The sequence below is a fragment of the Photinus pyralis genome, unplaced genomic scaffold (assembly GCF_008802855.1).
Source record: "Photinus pyralis isolate 1611_PpyrPB1 unplaced genomic scaffold, Ppyr1.3 Ppyr1.4_LG5, whole genome shotgun sequence".
Taxonomy (NCBI): Eukaryota; Metazoa; Arthropoda; class Insecta; order Coleoptera; family Lampyridae; genus Photinus; species Photinus pyralis.
In genome coordinates this window covers 33,921,649-33,939,770 of record NW_022170596.1, presented here as the reverse complement: position 1 = coordinate 33,939,770, position 18,122 = coordinate 33,921,649, and the positions used below count along the sequence as shown (strand labels likewise).

General features: G+C 36.3%; 2 protein-coding genes across 2 annotated transcripts; one reads left to right on the top strand and one right to left on the bottom strand.

Annotated features, from left to right (window-relative positions):
• Positions 1 to 8,603: 8,603 nt before the first annotated feature.
• LOC116170695 lies at positions 8,604 to 11,148 on the top strand. The gene is made up of 5 exons (XM_031487200.1): positions 8,604 to 8,664; positions 9,858 to 10,446; positions 10,477 to 10,525; positions 10,598 to 10,663; positions 10,711 to 11,148. Exons 2-5 carry the CDS (start codon positions 9,866 to 9,868, stop codon positions 11,146 to 11,148), a joined length of 1,134 nt encoding a protein of 377 aa, XP_031343060.1. The 5' UTR covers positions 8,604 to 8,664; positions 9,858 to 9,865.
• Positions 11,149 to 11,228: 80 nt separating this feature from the next.
• LOC116172326 lies at positions 11,229 to 13,803 on the bottom strand. The gene is made up of 2 exons (XM_031489518.1): positions 13,578 to 13,803; positions 11,229 to 13,327 (listed from the first exon to the last, which is right to left on the bottom strand). Exon 2 carries the CDS (start codon positions 13,322 to 13,324, stop codon positions 11,465 to 11,467), a length of 1,860 nt encoding a protein of 619 aa, XP_031345378.1. The 5' UTR covers positions 13,325 to 13,327; positions 13,578 to 13,803; the 3' UTR covers positions 11,229 to 11,464.
• Between the last annotated feature and the right edge of the window lie 4,319 nt (positions 13,804 to 18,122).

Below are 18,122 nucleotides of genomic sequence, written 5' to 3'. Positions count from 1 at the left end.
TACTTACCTACCCACTTTACTTTCCAACTCCCACGTCCATGTTCCCTACTTTCCTACATTATACACAACACGCAGGTGGATATTTGCTTACGCGAATATCTTGAAGAGTGACGCCTTCACGTGTTCCTAGTCACCCCATATTCTTATGAAAATGGAGTTTAAACAAAGCCTCGGAAAAATGCCGCTACCTGAGGAGCGTCAGGGCACGTCTGGAGCTATCGCTGGGCGTTGCAGCATGCGAGCCGATAGTGACGAGTTGGTGAACAGGCGGCCGCTCGTCGGGATACCCGAAACCTCTACAGCCGAAAGAAGACTACGAAGAGGACAACGACCACCTGAAGAGGACCGCCATGAAGAGACCTTTGTGCCTGCTTCTCAACCGCTTGTGGATGGGACCAGCGCAAAGGATACCTCCAAAAGACGTATGAAATGGGACGAAGGGATGAATCGCTTCATTTTCGGTACGTATCTGGAGATCACGAAGATGGAAACGGACAGGACAGCATACAGAGGTAAACTATATCACGCGTTCATTACACAATACCCACATTTAGCACACTTGACAGAACAACGCATTGCAGACCAACGTAGAGTTATCATTAAAAATACACTCCTTACATTAGACACACAGGAACAAATCAGGCACGAAATTGAAGCACTACTCAACACAAACAACACACTCATCGTACAAGATAATACACCCGTTCTAAACAACACTGAAATTACAGGAATTATTATAATGATTTTTTTTTTGTTTTGTTTTCCTCTTTCCTGATAGCGTTGGCTATTGTGCCCATCAATAGGTATGTTGGTAAGTACGAATTACATTATCCCTAGATGTCCAATGTACGTGTGTGATTTTTTTTATTTTTTTTTTTTTTATTTTATTTTTTTTTAAGGACCCTAAATAACTTCACCAGACACAGACACAGACACTAATCGTTACTTGATTTTAATCCGTGCGATTAGTTAACCAGGCTAGACCTGAGTTCTCACAAGAAACACCGACCATAATAATACTGTAATACTGTAATGTCTCCACCAATAACCCAAGCAACAACACAGATACAACCTCAAGAACAAAGAAACACCATAAATACAAGTAACGCAACATGCACTACAAAGACAGGTCCACCCAATAAAGTTACACGCCCTAGCACAGTTAAAAAACACATAACTCCTTCTTCACAGAAACACACCACGTTATCACAACCCACTCGTACTCAACCCAAACGCAAAAACCTAAACAGCACTACTAGCTCACAAAATACAGTAATACCTCCACCAATAACCCAAGCAATAACACAAATACAACCTCAAGGACAAAGAAACACCATAAATACAAGTAAGGCAACATGTACCACAAAGACAGGTCCACCCAATAAAGTTACACGTCCTAGCACAGTTAAAAAACACAAAACTCCATCCTCACCGAAGAACACCACGTTATCACAACCCACTCGTATTCAACCCAAACGCAAAGCCAAAGAAACACTTACACAATAAACTCCATTTAATAAAATTACAGGAATTATTATAATGATTTTTGTTTTGTTTTGTTTTCCTCTTTCCTGATAGCGTTGGCTATTGTGCCCATCCATGTTGGTAAGTATTTTTATTTATTTATTTTTTTTAGGACCCTACATAACTTCACCAGACACAGACACAGACACTAATCGTTACTTGATTTTAATCCGTGCGATTAGTTAACCAGGCTAGACCTGAGTTCTCACAAGAAACACCGACCATAATAATAATAATCATCTTTATTTAGGATAAGGAAAAGCCACAAGGGCCATTTATCCCTCCTCTACAAGCTTAATCATATAAATGTAGTTAAAGTTCATTAAATATAGTAAGTACATAAGAATATAGATAAGTAGATAACATCAAAGAGAAAGAGTATATATACATTGATTGCAGTGGTATGAGTTAAATTTAGCCTACAGCGTTCATCAGGAAGTTGTGGCATTGCTGAATGAAAAGTTTTCTGGCAGTGATGTCACGAATGCTCGGCGGTAAGGTATTCCATAGGCTTGCGGCTAGCACTTGAAATGAAGTAGAGCCTATCTGAGTGTTCGTTTTAGGTAGAAACAAGTCACTGGTACGTGTGTTATACGAGTGAAAACTTTGTAGGGATTTGAACAAGTCACGTAGGTATAATGGTGCACTGTTTGTTTTGATTACTTTATGCAACAGACAAAGTGTGTTATGTACACGGGTTTTCTTCATGTCTAGCATATTTAGACTGCGTAGCATAGGTTGTATGCGATCAAACTTATGTAAGCCACATGCATAACGTAAGCAATAGTTTTGGACCTTTTGTAATTTGTAAGATAGCTTCCCGTTAAGACCATGGTAACATACATCTCCATAGGTGATTAGTGGTAAAACTAATTGTTTAACTAGATTGAGTTTAATATTTTGGCTTAAAAGATTTTTAGATCTGTATAGCGTTTTTAACTTGTAATACGATTTGGTGCATACATAGTTGGCGTGCACTTCCCAGTTCAGATTTTGATCAATATGCAGTCCCAAGATTTTGGCGGATGTGGCAAACTCTATACAGTTTCCGTCGACTTCTACTTTTTGAGATGTTGACATGTGAAATTTATGTAAATTTGTCGTGGTGCCAACGGCCATAACAACAGTTTTGTTGGAGTTGAGATGTAAGTTGTTCACGGCTGCCCACTTAGAAATTGTGTGTAGATCTTCATTTAGATTACTCATATGCGTATTTGAGTTGCTACTGTTGATCGTCATTAGCAACTGGATGTCGTCTGCGTATTGATGTATATCAACATATTTTAGGAAATAGTTGAGGTCCGAGACATACACGTTAAACAGTAATGGTCCAAGGATGCTTCCTTGTGGAACACCTCCTTCAACAGGTAATGAAGCAGATACGGAAATCCCTTTTGCCGTAGAGATTTTAGTCCTTTGCGATCTATCGGATAGATAATTTTTGAACCAGTTTATAGAGTGTTTAGAAAGACCTAATGTCTCCAGCTTATGGGTTAGTCTAGAATGACTGACAGTGTCAAAAGCCTTCGAAAAGTCTAATCCACACATTACAGTAACATTGCCGTTATCATACTCTCCTTTTATTGAATGTAGTAAACACAATAGAGCAGTAACAGTGATGTGGTGCTTACGAAAACCTGACTGTTTTAGGTAGTAGAGATGGTTTCTTTCTAAATAAATATCGATTTGTTGGTGTACGATTCTTTCCAGTATTTTGGACATTGCTGGAAGGATGCTTATGGGCCGATACTGTTCCACATTTTGAGCATTTTTGATTTTCGGGATAGGTGTGATTATTGCGGTTTTCCATAGTGCTGGGACAATACTGCTGTATAATGAATAATTAATTATGTCAGTCAGCGCATCTAAACAAAATGGCAAACACAACTTCAGCTCAGTAATGGACAAATTATCACATCCCTTGGCTGAGCTCTTGATTGATTGCACTGCGGATAATACTTCAGACCTATCCACACATTTCAAATTGAATACATGTGACTCAGGATTTCGACATTTGGCCTCCACAGTAAAATTAGGTTGTAGCCCGGTATATCTACAGTCTTGGTGAAAGTATTTATTAAACACGTTAGGGTCCTTTAATACGCTGAAAAAATTTTTGTTGTGTTTGCTATCGATAATTTCCATGTTACGTAGTCCATTCCAAAGGCTGCGTGGGGTGATATTGTTTGTGTTAACAAATCTATTGATGGCCTCCATTTTACGAGTTTTAATTGCATGCTTTGTGTCAGTAAGTAGGCGTTTGTAAAATACCCAGTTGGTGTAATTCCTTTGAGATCGATATCTTAGCCAGGCATTGTTTTTCTGACGTATCATTTTTAAAAGCTCTCCAGACAACCATGGCTTATATTTTTTGCTCGTTTTGATAGCTTTTATCGGTGCATATTCATTGAGGAGTTGATTGATAAGCACATATAAGTGGTGTAGTTTTTCATCAATTGTGTGACAGCTGTTTACGCCATTCCAATCCAGTGAAGACGCAGTTTGACAAAATTCAGCGTAGTTTATATTCCTGAGATCTCTAACATGGACGCTGGTTTCGTTGGTGGTAGTTGTGACTGAATTATTCATAATGTATTCAAAAGAAATAACATTGTGGTCAGAAGTTCCAATAGGACAAGTTTGTTTGATATTAATAATTCGCTCGGGATGGATTGTAAACAGGAGGTCGATGAGTGTACTCGAGCTGGGAGTAATTCTTGTAGGATCTTTAACCATCTGAACAAAACCTAGTTCGTTGAACATTTCTTCAAAAACATGAGGTACACGTGGACCAAGCATATTAATATTAAAGTCGCCAACACAGATTAGATTGTTATATTTAAAGTATAAGTTCTTAATAGTATCATTTAGAGCAGACAGGTCACTAATGTTACTACTTGGGCTTCGATAGGCGACCCCAATGGCAAAAATCTCACGTCCGTGTTCGACTTCCAACCATAATTGTTCGATTCCAGTGTTAGCGGTGTGTATTACTTTTGCTTTGATATGATTTTTGACTATAACCGCCACACCACCAGCATGGGTAGGTCTATCAACTCGATGTACTTGATGGGTGTCAAATACTATATGGGGATAGGTACATTTGGGATCTAACCAGGTTTCTGATAAGAACATGAAGTCGAAATCAACCACCTTCAATTTTATGTAGTCGGCATTTTTAGACAAGGATCGTATATTGGTAAAACATATTTGCATTGTGTGATTAGTGTAGCTTGTGAGGAGGGCATTTACAAGTTTTTTTGATCAACGATTTTGGGCTGGCCGCGTACATATCGAATGGTAAGGTTTGGTTCGCCATTGTTTTTCCGTGAATCTAGTTCGTTGCGCAATTTGTTCAGATAGTCGCGTTCCTTAGGCGTTTGATCGCTACTGATGGTGATTGCTTGATAGTTCGGGTTACCTTTGAGCTTGATCTTGTTTTTCAAGATAATTTTCGTTTCTTCACTGGTATTGAGTATAACCTTAATTGGTCTTGGGCGAGATGTCTTGTTAATGATACCTAGTCGAAACATAGACACTCCGGATAGGTTGCAATCAGTGCTGATTAGCTGTAAAATCTGGTTTACCCGACTACGGTCGTCTTCTCTGCGGAGATCAATACTTTCATTATTGCTTTCTGTTACCCCAAATATGATAATGTTCTTCTGGCGAGTCCAGCGTTCGTTAATTTCATTAATTATTTCTTCGGTGTTTGCCCCATTCTTTAGGCTCTCAACTTCGTTTTCTAGAGCAATGATTCTGTTTTCATTTTTGATGTTACTTGCCATTGCTTCCTCAAGTTTTTTTGTTAAATTAGCAACGGTGTTTTTTATGTCGATATGCATGTCTATTAGGAAATCGAGCTTCTCATCAATCGTCTTAGCACGCATCTGTTGCTTGCTGCCCGTTGCGGCATTCTTATCAATTTCTCCTGGATCACAAGCATTACATAACCACGTAGTGATACTTTTATCCTTTTTCATTGTTTGATATAGGTCCACAGAAGTATTTACACATTGTATGTGATAAGCGCCTTTGCAGTTACCAGTGCAGTGCAAGATATCATCGTACCTTCCTAGCTTGCTACTGCACCCTTCACAGTTTACCATTATGCGTATGTAATTTGTGTAATAGATTTTCTTTTGCGTAAATGCACAAAGTATGAAAAATTTGTAAATAAACAATTTGAAGGAGACAGTATTTTTGAAGTATGATAAAGGGTTTTATCTAATCATGCAGTTTATAGAGTAATGGTGTACTACTCACTACTTTTGTCTATAAAAGCACAGGCACTACTTGTTTTGTGTAACTATAGTCGCTAATGGATACTACCGGTTTTCTTCTATCCTGCGGTACCGAACAAAACAATTAACTCGCAATGGAAACTGTTCAATAATTTAAATTAGCGAGTCTATTACAACGCAATCGAGTAACAACCATCCGTTCCAAACGATTCTATTATAAGTCAAATTAGGAAGCATCCTCATTTTTTAAGGTGAGCTGTTCAAAATCGTCCTATACCACAGGAAGATGTTAGAAAACATTTTTCTGAATAATCACATAGAATCTACCAAGGATGATATAGAAAACAAGGGGAGCGTCTTATTTTAGAGATTACCACTAGGGAGATTGGAAGGTACGGGTGCTAGTGGTCCAACAAAAATTGACATGAAGACATGAATAAAGACTTGGTGGAAAAATGATACAGATGAAAATGAAAAAGCCCAGGCGCTTCCCACGCCTTGGGATTTTCCAATCGTACCAAAAATTTGTATTTTATAACAGGCACGAACAGTCGGAAGTACTTTAAATAGCTCACATATTCACATTGAATTTGAAAATTCACTATTCACAAGCACTACCTAAGTGTACTACTTATAAAAGCAAGACCTTAAACTTACATTTGGACGTTGCAAATCACCGCATCTTTTGAGTTTCGGTTTCTTACATTATCTACCTTTTTTATATCACGTAGGGTAAGTACATACATACTTTTCTTTAGTGTGTGTTGTAACCAATAGCTGATAAAAATGAATTATATTAGTTTTTAGATTGTAAATACTTAAGACATAAAACTTACAATACAGATTTTAACTTATTGGTTCAGTTGTTTATTATTCAAGTCAGAAAAAAAGGCGTTGATATTAAATTTTTTCCATTTGCTGTTGATAAAAGGTCAAGATAATTTTATTGTTAGTTCCTTTAATAGTAGTTCTTCATTAATATAAGACGATAAAGGGATATTTTGAAGCGAATTAACTTTCACGAAGATGGTTAGTTTTCCTTTTATCGTCGTGAGTATAATACCACAAACCTCTTATTTGCTAATTGGTGTAAGATTCTACAACGCTCTCACCAGAATGCATAAGAATTAATTCTCGATAATAAATAATTCAAAACAAAAGTTTCTACAATCTCAATCAATGACTTGTGGTATTCGTTTGGATGATTTTTTTTGCCAAATGTTGCATTTGATAAAAATTTTTTTGGTTCAAAACTTCACTCGTAAAGGTTGTAAACACTGTTTCAAACTTCTACAGTTATTTCCATATTTTTTAACTTTAATTTTATGATTATACATACTATATATTCAATATGTATACCCCATCCGTATGATTATAATTCATGTATATTTTACGCCAAATGGCACAAAAATAAATGAGTCTCAATTTAATCGTATATTGGTTGATAGCTTGGAACCGAATCAAAGACGAACGTGAATGAGAAACCTATAACTACGAGGGTTGTCCAGAAAGTAGCAGACGTTTTGAAATAAAAAATGTTAAACTTTAAAAGAAAATCTATTATTATATACATTTGGGGGCTACACTCTTGGGCTATTTATCAACACAAGCGCCATTCAAATTGAGGCACTTATCATAGCGTGGCACAAGTGTTTTGAACCGCTGCTAGAATTTTCCCGAAAATAGAGAACATGATACCTCATATTGGCAAATGGGTCTAAGATTCTACAACGCTTGACCACAACACATAAAATTAATTTCGATATACATATAAACATTTAAAAAAATGCTCGAAAAAATGTTTCGCATATCGTCATTGAAGGACGCTCAATGTATTTATTTACAGTCATTCATTAACTCCTTTTCAATTTTACCGCTTGCGTATGTAGATAATCAATCAAACACTTTCTTTACGAAGAATAAACCAGCCGTTCTCTTATTGATAAACGCATTGTTAAACCCTTCACCTAGGTATGTAGCTAATCCATATTTTTCGTCTAAGAAATTCGTACTAAGTTTTNAAACAAAAAGTTTCTCATCTCAATCAAATGACTTTGTATTCGTTGGATGAGTTTTTTGCCAATGTTGCATGTTAGATACAAATTTTTTTGGTTCAAAGTTGCTCGTTAAAGGTTGTAAATATTTCAAACTTCTACGTTATTTCCATATTTTTAACTTATTTTATATATACATACTATATATTCATATGTATACATCCGTATGATTATAATTCATGTATATTTTACGCCAAATGGCACAAAAAATAAATGACTCAATTAATCGTATATTGGTTTGATAGCTTTGACCGAATCAAAGACGAACGTGAATGAGACTATATACGAGGGTTGTCCAGAAAGTAGCAGACGTTTTGAAATAAAAAATTTTAAACTTGTAAAGAAAATCTATTATTGTATACATTTGGGGGCTACACTCTTGGGCTATTTATAAACACCAGCGCCATTCAAATTGAGGCACTTATCATAGCGTGGCACAAGTGTTTTGATTTAAACTTTTATAAATCCGCCGCCTGAGATTTTAACCTGCACTGGGTAACGCTGACATGAAGTTCGGCGTCCCTATCGAACCGCTGCTAGAATTTTCCCGAAAATAGAGAACATGATACCTCATATTGGCAAATGGGTCTAAGATTCTACAACGCTTGACCACAACACATAAAATTAATTTCGATATACATATAAACATTTAAAAAAATGCTCGAAAAAATGTTTCGCATATCGTCATTGAAGGACGCTCAATGTATTTATTTACAGTCATTCATTAACTCCTTTTCAATTTTACCGCTTGCGTATGTAGATAATCAATCAAACACTTTCTTTACGAAGAATAAACCAGCCGTTCTCTTATTGATAAACGCATTGTTAAACCCTTCACCTAGGTATGTAGCTAATCCATATTTTTCGTCTAAGAAATTCGTACTAAGTTTTATAGAGTAAATGATTTTTGTGCTGGAGGTTTCATAAACACTTATCAGTTCTAAGATGCTAACCATTTCATAATCTATGCCAGTAGCTATTTATATTCTTATTTATATATAGGATTGACAACAGTTTTTTAAAAATAATTTGATGGTTGGATCGTTATACCCGTAGGTGCGCACCTTGTAATACACTACTCCATTGGACAAATGTGGTAAAAATCATCATCGAAATTTCACTTCCAGACGGGGTACATTGGCAATAAATTAAATTTCTAGTCGCAGAGACTGGTATGTGGTTCATGCAATATGTATACTGAAAAAGTTGGGGGGCCCAATGCTCCGTCTTGGGACCCTTACTTTTTATCATTTTTTTAAATGATTTACCATTTAGTTTTGGGCCACTGGAATGATTTTGGGGGGTATATATGATGTATACTGACAACACTAACTTTGTATCATTTGTATATTACTAAATGTGCAGTGTACGTCCACAACAACATTCGCCTATTTGTTGCTAATGCCAAAGTTCATAATTACAATACAGCATACCAAATAATTTAAACGCCAAGTACCACTTAGGTACGCTTTTAAAAAAACTTTGATTGCATACTTCAGGGAATTTGTTTTTTACTCTACATGTGAATTATTTGATTCTCTAAACCAGAATTTTAATTTTAGTATGTGAACATATTGTACTGTAATATTATTTTTTGTCTAATATGTAATACTATTCTACACCTATAACGGTTAATATGAACAAAGTGCGATATGATATGATTCGCTATTGTAGAGTACTACAGAATATAATGCTATACTTCAGAATGCCATGTACCTAGGTACTATTTTAGCTATTTCATCAACCGATAATCAATGCATTTTTTAATTGCCATAATCATATTAATTACATCAATAAATACGAGTAATTTAATTAAATTAAAAACAGTTCCCAAGTTGTTTATACATCTTAAATAATTAGTAGCATACTCAATAAGAGCTCCTTGGACTCACAAGTCCATACAAATTCACTTGAGAATATTTTCCAAAACGTAAGAAACCATCAAACCCTATTCAATAGTTCTCACTCAGTCAGTAAACTAAGCGTACGTGCTCACAAATTGTTTAACTCACTAGTTTGTTTTTTAAATTTCAAGTGACAACAATGGCGAATTCGGTCAGCGAGGAAATGCAAAGAATAAAAAATATAATCAGTAGAATGAGAACGGAAACTGACATTAAGGTTAACGAAGAGCTCATAGATTCGGTTACAAAACCTGGCGAAAATTGGGTTGGAGAAATTTACAGTGTTAAGGCAAGTCGGTATCAATCCTCGGAAAATCTTTTTTTAGTAATAAAAATTGCCCCCTATGATTTAACGTACAGGAAAATGTTTAATGCTGCCTCCTTGTTCCAACGTGAGATATACTACTATGACAAGATAATACCGGAATGCATAGCAATACAGCGAGAAAGACGCATAGCAAAGATCTTTCATCCGTTCCCAAGGCACTACTTCTCGTCAAAGAAAGATCTGGAGGAGGCTATAGTGATGGATGATATGAGACAGAAGAGCTTCATTGTCGGGAATCACCGCCAGATAGTGGATTACGAAACCGCTCTTTTGGTTATGAAGACCTTAGGAAAGTTTAATGCATTGTCGTTTGCAATTAAAGAACACAATCCGGACGTGTTTGAGGAAATAAGGTTAAATTGTGAAGACAACTTCTTGACAAGTCCGCCATTGTAAGACATGTTGAAGAGTGTTTGCTCAAGTTTGTCAACTCAAATTATTTCCACCTGTGGTTACGGAAATGAACAAATTGTAGAATCACTAACAAAATTTACTGAAAATCTTCCATCAACGTTTCCAAGACTACTATAATTACACCCGGAGCACGTCGACCATGGTGTTGTTACCCATGGCGATCCACAGATAAGGAACTTCCTGTTTAAATACAATGTAACATAACCATTTTTATTTAGCTTCACTAATTGTTCAAATTTTAGACCGCATCTACCATTCCAAAAGAATGTTGCATGATTGATATGCAAATCGGACGGATCGGATCGCCAGCATTAGACATCCTGTTTTTTATGTTTGTCACCACGGATAAAGGTCTTAGAAGATCTCACTACAAACACTTGATTGAAGAATACTACAGTAGCCTGTCTACATTTTTGCGAGAGCTGGGATGCGAACCCGACACTTTGTTACCTTTCGGCGTTCTTCAGAGTCACTTACGTATGTTTGCCCCCATTGGGTTAATGTTAGCGATATGGATAGTTGGCCTAAATTTTAAAAATCCCGAAGACGCTCCCCAAAAGGACAACCTCACTGAAGAGTCATTAACGAATAATTTTTCTACGGTTAATGACGAACGGCATTTCACAAGGATTAAAGACTTGGTTGTTGATATGCTTGACTACGGATACGAATTCTGTTAAGCGCAAGATAAAAGTAGTTTAACGTTGTATAGTGAATCATGTTTTTTAGCGCATTTTTGAAAAAAATACGCTAAGGGGAATTGTGCCTAAAATGACATACCAAAATTGAGATGTCGGAAAAATTTTTTTTATTCAGAGTTTAACGTGACAAACCAATACAAGTAACTTAAACAGGCATATATGAAACTTTTATGAGCAATACTTTGAAGAAAAAACACATAGTTAAGGGAAAAAAAAATACAAGTTAAAGTTCTACACTATGTCATTTTATCAACAAGTGCTTTGTTAAAATGACATACCTAAATTAGTAGCTATGTTAATGGCATAATTCACAAGTAAACATTTTTATTTTAAAAGATACTCCTGCACACTCAGTGTGGCTCCATTTTGAACAAGTTTGACATCGAATCCATTTATCCTTGGGCTTTGATAACGAATACAGCTCGTTGCAATAGATGCATGCTGCATCATCATCTTCATCGACAGACGGGTTAAAATATAAACCATTTCCATCATCATCACTGGTCTCCTCCAGCACAGAATCTTCAATTTTCTGGCTTTTGACCGTTTTGCTGCTTATCACAATTTTTCTTTTTGTTCCTGCCATTCTTTGTGATTTTCGAAATTCTCTAGCATCTTTTTCAATTTTCTTCCTTTTAGCTTCTTCTAAATAGGGTGTTGAAGTAAGTTCCTCTGCGGATTGTGTTTTTCTCTTGTTCTTGTTATACTGCAATGAAGCATTTACTGGTACAGGAGATATGTCTTCCAAACGAACAAGACATTCTGTGATATTTGGACCAATAGATTTATTAGGAGGGTTGTCGAGAATTTCATGTTCCACGGATTTTGAAGTAGTGGGTTCAGAGATTGTTGAAGCACAGCCAGCTGTTTTATCGAATCCAGTTGTAATCGTGGACGTACTAGGTATACAAACTGGGCCATCTTGAAGCCGTTCACCTGTAACTTCACTAGGAGCGAACATATCATCAGAAAATATATCAGGATTCCACGGTGAAATACCAGAATTTTTAAAACCATTAATGGCATTTGAAATAGTTGCGGCTTTTCCGTATGCTACTGAAAATAGTTTCGCAATCTGAAACGTTGTTACAACTCTCCCTGGATTGTTTTTTAGCCATTTTGATACTTCTTGGTTATAATATGTGCTTAATGGTCCAAAGAAGCAAATATCCAGCGGCTGAATTCGATGTGTGCAGTGGGGGGGTAGGCATAACAGAATCACGCCATTGGACTTAGCATACTCTAGAGAGGCCACATGCTTGTGACTGGCGTGACCATCTAGAATTAACAAAACTTTGTTTTCCGGCGAAGCATGTGAATGCTTTACAAAGTGCTTTATCCACTTTTCAAACAGCTCTCCCACCATCCAGCCTGATTCATGAATAAGTGGTAAAGATCCTGGGGGTGCCTCGTCAAATAATTCTGCTTTAAACTGTTTTCGGGCAAAAATGATTGCTGGAGGAATGAATGTGCCACTTGCACTCATACAGCAAACTACAGTTGTGTGGCTTCCTCTTTCAGCGCTTGTAAGCTGGCCAACCTGCTTTTTACCCCTTGTGGCGAAAATTTTCTGAGGTTTCTGAACCGATGAGAGACCGGATTCGTCCATGTTATACATGTTCATGGGTTCAATGTTATGTTGTTTTATAACATCACTTAAACATCTAAAAAACTTTCCAACTTGCTCTCTATTGAATCCAAAGGCTCGGGCGGCAGAAGTTGCTTCCGGAATTCTTAAGCTAACTTCAGGATTTCGTAATCGGAAACCTTTAAGCCAGTCCCACCCAGCCATTTTCGATTTTTTAGAAAATCGGTTTGGAATTTTATTAATGTGTGCATATTCATACACAATGCGTCTCAATTCAACAGTGGTTATGCCAAAAAACAAATTTTCCATTTTTTTGACGTATGCCACTATGTCCTTTTCCAAATTAACCGGAAAGGTTTGCTGAAATCGACCTAATCCCTTCTGAACGCCATGAACTTGTTTGTTTCGATTTTGAGCTCGACGTCGAAGGGTTGCTTGAGGCACATTAAATTGTTTGGAAGCTGCAAGCCAACCCATCTGTCCATTGGTCACAGCTTGTACTGCATTCTGCATTGACTGCACATCCCATGATTGTCGCTGTGTTGTTCTTTGGTATTTTCCAACCATCCTCTAAGTAACAATCGAATTTTTAAGTGCATAATATTTAACAGACGAAAAGAGATACGTCAGTCTAAAATGACATACCTATGTCATTTTAGCAACACGGGACTATGTCATTTTACCCTGAAAGTAACCTCCAATAAACAAAGCCTCGCATTTTTTTTAGTGTGCGTGTGCAGCTATACTTTGATTTACCAATACGAAGCACAGTAGTATACGAATACGCTACAAAAAGGTTTAATGAAATAAAACTACCTGCCTTTAGATTTTCCTTCTAGAAGTTCACCATCAACATTACACAAAAGTACCGGGAAACACATTTACCAACTGACAGACCGTAAATATGGTATCTAACTTCACATATTGCAGAATATGACAGGTATGTAACAAATCATGGTATAGATGGCGCCAGATACATAAAAGAACAAATATTTTTTGTTTTCCTGTGGTGTGTCATTTTAGACGTATATGTCATTTTAGGCACAATTCCCCTATATTCGTTATTGCTGGCAGGCCGGCTGTCCGCGTTAGATCTCCACAACTACAATAGCTAGAGAATTCAAATTTTCACTAAAAGCTTTCTGCTATAGTGTAGATGTGCAGGCACTAGTCTATTTTGAGTTAGATTACTTGTAAGATCGATAATTGAAGAAAATAATTTCGATATGGGTTTCGGAGGTACTATAATTTTACCGTTAGATAGCGTTACCAGTATAAAAACTTATTATTTACTTTGCGATTTGTTTTACAAAATGAAGACGTACCGTCAATTGAAATTAAATAAAATTAATTATTTAACGCAGCCAAAATTACTCGTGAGATCAATAATTTTAAACTTCGCTAATAAAATACTGACCTGTATTACCAAAAATGCGCTTTAATCATGCATATGCTGATTTACAACTTGTTTGGGTATATACTGGTTATATGGATTTTAAGGTAACAATTAATCGGTAAATTTTGGTGCAGTAGATTTTTGGAAAAAAGGAAGGTTATACACTGCCTTTTTTTTGCCCCGAAAAAAAAAATTGTCTCAGATCGTCCGGGGAAAATTTTTCTTATAGAACGTGGCCTGTAGAATCCATAATTTCAAACAGTTCCAAGATTGGGCTACTAGTTGAAAAGTTACAGCCCTTTGAATTTTCTTTCGAAATTGGTTTCTAGTCTATAACTTTTGATTGAGAAGTCTGATCGAAAAAGTACGAATTGTTTTGGATTCTACGCACCAAAATTAATAAGGAAAAGTGTTTTCCCGAGAAATTTTGAAGCAGTCGATTTTTGGTAAAAAAGGAAGGGTTTACACTGCCTTTTTTTGAGGCCAGAAAAAAAAATTGTCTCACATCCACCCGGAAAAAAAATGTTCTTATAGAATGTGGCCTGTAGAATCCATAATTTCAAACAGTTCCAAGATTGGGCTACTAGTTCAAAAGTTACAGCCCTTTGAATTTTCTTTCGAAATTGGTTTCTAGCCCATAACTTTTGATTGAGAAGTCCGATCGAAAAAGTACGAATTGTTTTGGATTCTACGCACCAAAATTAATAAGAAAAAGTGTTTTCCCGAGAAATTTCCGTGTGGACTTTTGGTCCTTCGTCGCGGTTTTCTTTCTCATAGAGGAAAAATGACATTTTAGTCCCTTAAATGAAAGACAAAACAGGTTTATTTAATCCAGGGAGTACAAAATTCGCTTTTGAAGGGCGTCTAACTTTATGCAATCAAAGTAACTTCTTAAAACAAATAAAGATCTACTTGTCTTAGGCCGGTATTGGATTATAAAAGATATTTGACAAAGATCTTTTATAAAATATATTTTATGTACGACTGCTTGATAATGCGGCGATTACAGTCGCAATTAGTGGCCATAATTTGCAATATATTATGGCCTAGTCTATAATGATAAAGTAAAACGACGGCCTGTCAATGTGACACTCGTACTTAGGTGTCAATCCAAGGTAAATTCAAGTATTTTAGAAATACTTGACAAATGCTTGACATCTGTTGTCAATTATATATAGATTTTATCGTTTATTGAATTCCATGAAATCTCATTAAGGGTTGTTGCAGTCGTATACAAAGCTTTGTATATATCACGTCCATAAATAGGCTTCATGGGGACTCGCCTTGTTTATTTGTGCCTCGCTCGCAAGTTCGCTCGGCAAAATAAACGGCCCGTCCATAAAGACCCAGTTTATGTACTTGATATATAAATGGAAGTAATAACAGACGATAACATTTAATAAAATATTTGTCAATCTTTTATTAAACATATTTGATAAAATCTTTGATAGTGCAATACCGGCCATATATATTAATTAATTCGAATATAACCTAATTCATTAAAAAAAATGAGGGACCTTTTCCCAATTAAGCTTCGTTGCGACTTACACATGCAAATAGATTTCTATTTGAAATAGTTTATACATAACCGTAATGATTTACGGCCTTTTTAAGTGACAACAACTGTAAAAATAAATTTACAATACCTCTAGTCCGGGTAATTTAACATCGTAGAGATTCCAGAGATTCCTATTTCCTGTATGATGAATACTGTCACCCTAGGGCTAGGTCAGCGTTCTTTGTAGTTGCAGCATACGCAAACACGGTTGACAATGGAGGAAAACACGGCTCGTTTTAGATTAAATCGGATCGTTCATACATACACTAATCATCATGTTCACCAGGTCAAAGGTTAAGGTGAATATTGTATTGTATTATAAATTACTGTAGTTTAGACGATGGTTATTTTTTGTTAAATAGCAGCATTGCAATTTGTTTATTTTTATTATAAAATTGCTTTGAGCAAATATTATAAGGGGTTGTAAAAATTATTAAACCCGTTTCAGCGCACTTTGACCTTCAGATCTACGCATGCGCCAAGTTCAAGGTCATTCAATTCAATTCGGTTTCTGTTTAACGGACCTGTTTCTGATAAATACACCTGTTTTCGTCGATAAGCAGAACCCAGGGCAGAACCGAATCGAATGACCTTGATCTTGCCGCATCCCTAGATCTCAAGAGCAAAGCGCGCTGAAACCGGTGTTGTTCTACTACTGTTCTCCTTTACACAAAACAATAAACGACATAATAACAAAAAGGAAATTTGATGAAGGTAGGAAAATATTTACGAGTCAAAATCTGTAAACGGTGACGGCGGCGATAGTCGACGAAAGACGGCTGCAAGAAACGGAGGAACGGGATAGTGCTTTAAGCGCCACCAGATGTTTTCGGTCTCTCTTGTTTCTGGACAAGATGCAGTCGCTGATGGTAAGCTCCAAGTAACTCGAATGGAGAACGGCGGTCCCAGGAATCCTAAGCGGGAATAGTAAATAGTCGGATTCGGTAGTAGTTTCTACGGAAAAGCAATTGCAGGAAACGAAAGAATATGACCCCGTTATAATTAATGAAACGAAAATTAACTAAAAGCTTACCTTGCGATTAACGGAGCGATAGCAATTAGTGTCGGTAAAACACCAAAGGCAAAAGATAACACGATTAATTATACTTATCCAAATAGTCGGAATAAAATGTGCAAATTCGTAAGTCCAGCACTTTAATCCCTTGAATGACAAAACACCAAGAGAGAGTTTTCTTACGGTCGATCCTTCGGGGGTGTAGGTTTCATGAATGTGAATATTTCTTGGAACTGAAAAGAAATTGTTACAGAGAAAACTCCGAGAAATTTTACTTAGAAGCGAATTTACCGCACACGAGCTCCAAATTCTACAGGGTTTCCAACGGCCAACTGAATTGATCTAAACAACTATATTTCACAAACGTTGTAGGTAAGGGTTATTTAATGAATCCGTGTCAATATTTGAACTAACGAAAGGAGTCATCACTCAATCAAATCCTAGGGGAGGTTGTGCAATTTTGTCGGACAACTTCGAATGTTTTTAAAACAATATCGGGAAACGAACGATGGGTTTGTGAGAACTTACAGAAACTAGCACCGTTTGTGAAGCCTGCATAGACAATTTTAATTTTGAAATGATGTTAACACCAACGTCCTCCTTGCCTAAACGAAAACAATCCAAAAAGTAGTGCAATCTTCACGCACTTGAAGGGGATGCAACGGAGACATTTCAAGAAGAAATAACTTCATTACATGCGCCTTTAGATATTAACATTTTAAATAGATTAAGACAAGTACGTTTTGCGGTGTATGGCACGTGTTGAATTAAATTGACGAAAACGCAATACTCCATACACAACACCTATCAAAAGTGATATTCAGTCGCAATTATTCTAGGTACGTCGTGGTATAAATAGGTATACTGATGCAACCATCAATTACTATTTCTTCTTCTGTTGACTAAATCTGTCAAAGCGTGTGCGCATTTTTTAAATTTTTTTATAATAAATACTGATTTTGCATACATTACATAGGCAGTTCAAATCTAACACTAAAATTAATGAGAAATCAGGAAATATGTCACACTTCCGAAAGATATACTTCAAAAATCACTTCCTAACGGTAATCAAAACTAAGAGAAGGATGTTAGTTAACACGTTTCATTTTAATAAAATAAACAATAGTCGTGACTAAGATGGTCGCTTATAAACCTATGACTAATATTCTAAGCGGCATTACTTTTGATAGAGTTACTCATTTCACTTTTTTTTGTTTAGGTACCACTAGCACCAGACTATGCTATAACCTGTCGCGAGAAGACAGGAAGGAATTGAACGGAATTTGTAGAAGCGAAAGCCACAAGCTCTAGACAGTTACTTAATTTCCGATTAACATAATTAATCATTTTTTTTTCAGTCAGTGACCTTTATCAGATTGAAGAGACCAAAATGTGT

Bases quoted from the DNA above. Each gene is read 5' to 3' on its own strand.
- LOC116170695 (XM_031487200.1), top strand. From the start codon at position 9,866: ATGGCGAATTCGGTCAGCGAGGAAATGCAAAGAATAAAAAATATAATC. The intron at 10,447-10,476 runs GTAAGACATGTT...TGTTTGCTCAAG, and splicing joins TTCTTGACAAGTCCGCCATT to TTTGTCAACTCAAATTATTT. The intron at 10,526-10,597 runs GTAGAATCACTA...TTACACCCGGAG, and splicing joins GTTACGGAAATGAACAAATT to CACGTCGACCATGGTGTTGT.
- LOC116172326 (XM_031489518.1), bottom strand. From the start codon at position 13,324: ATGGTTGGAAAATACCAAAGAACAACACAGCGACAATCATGGGATGTG.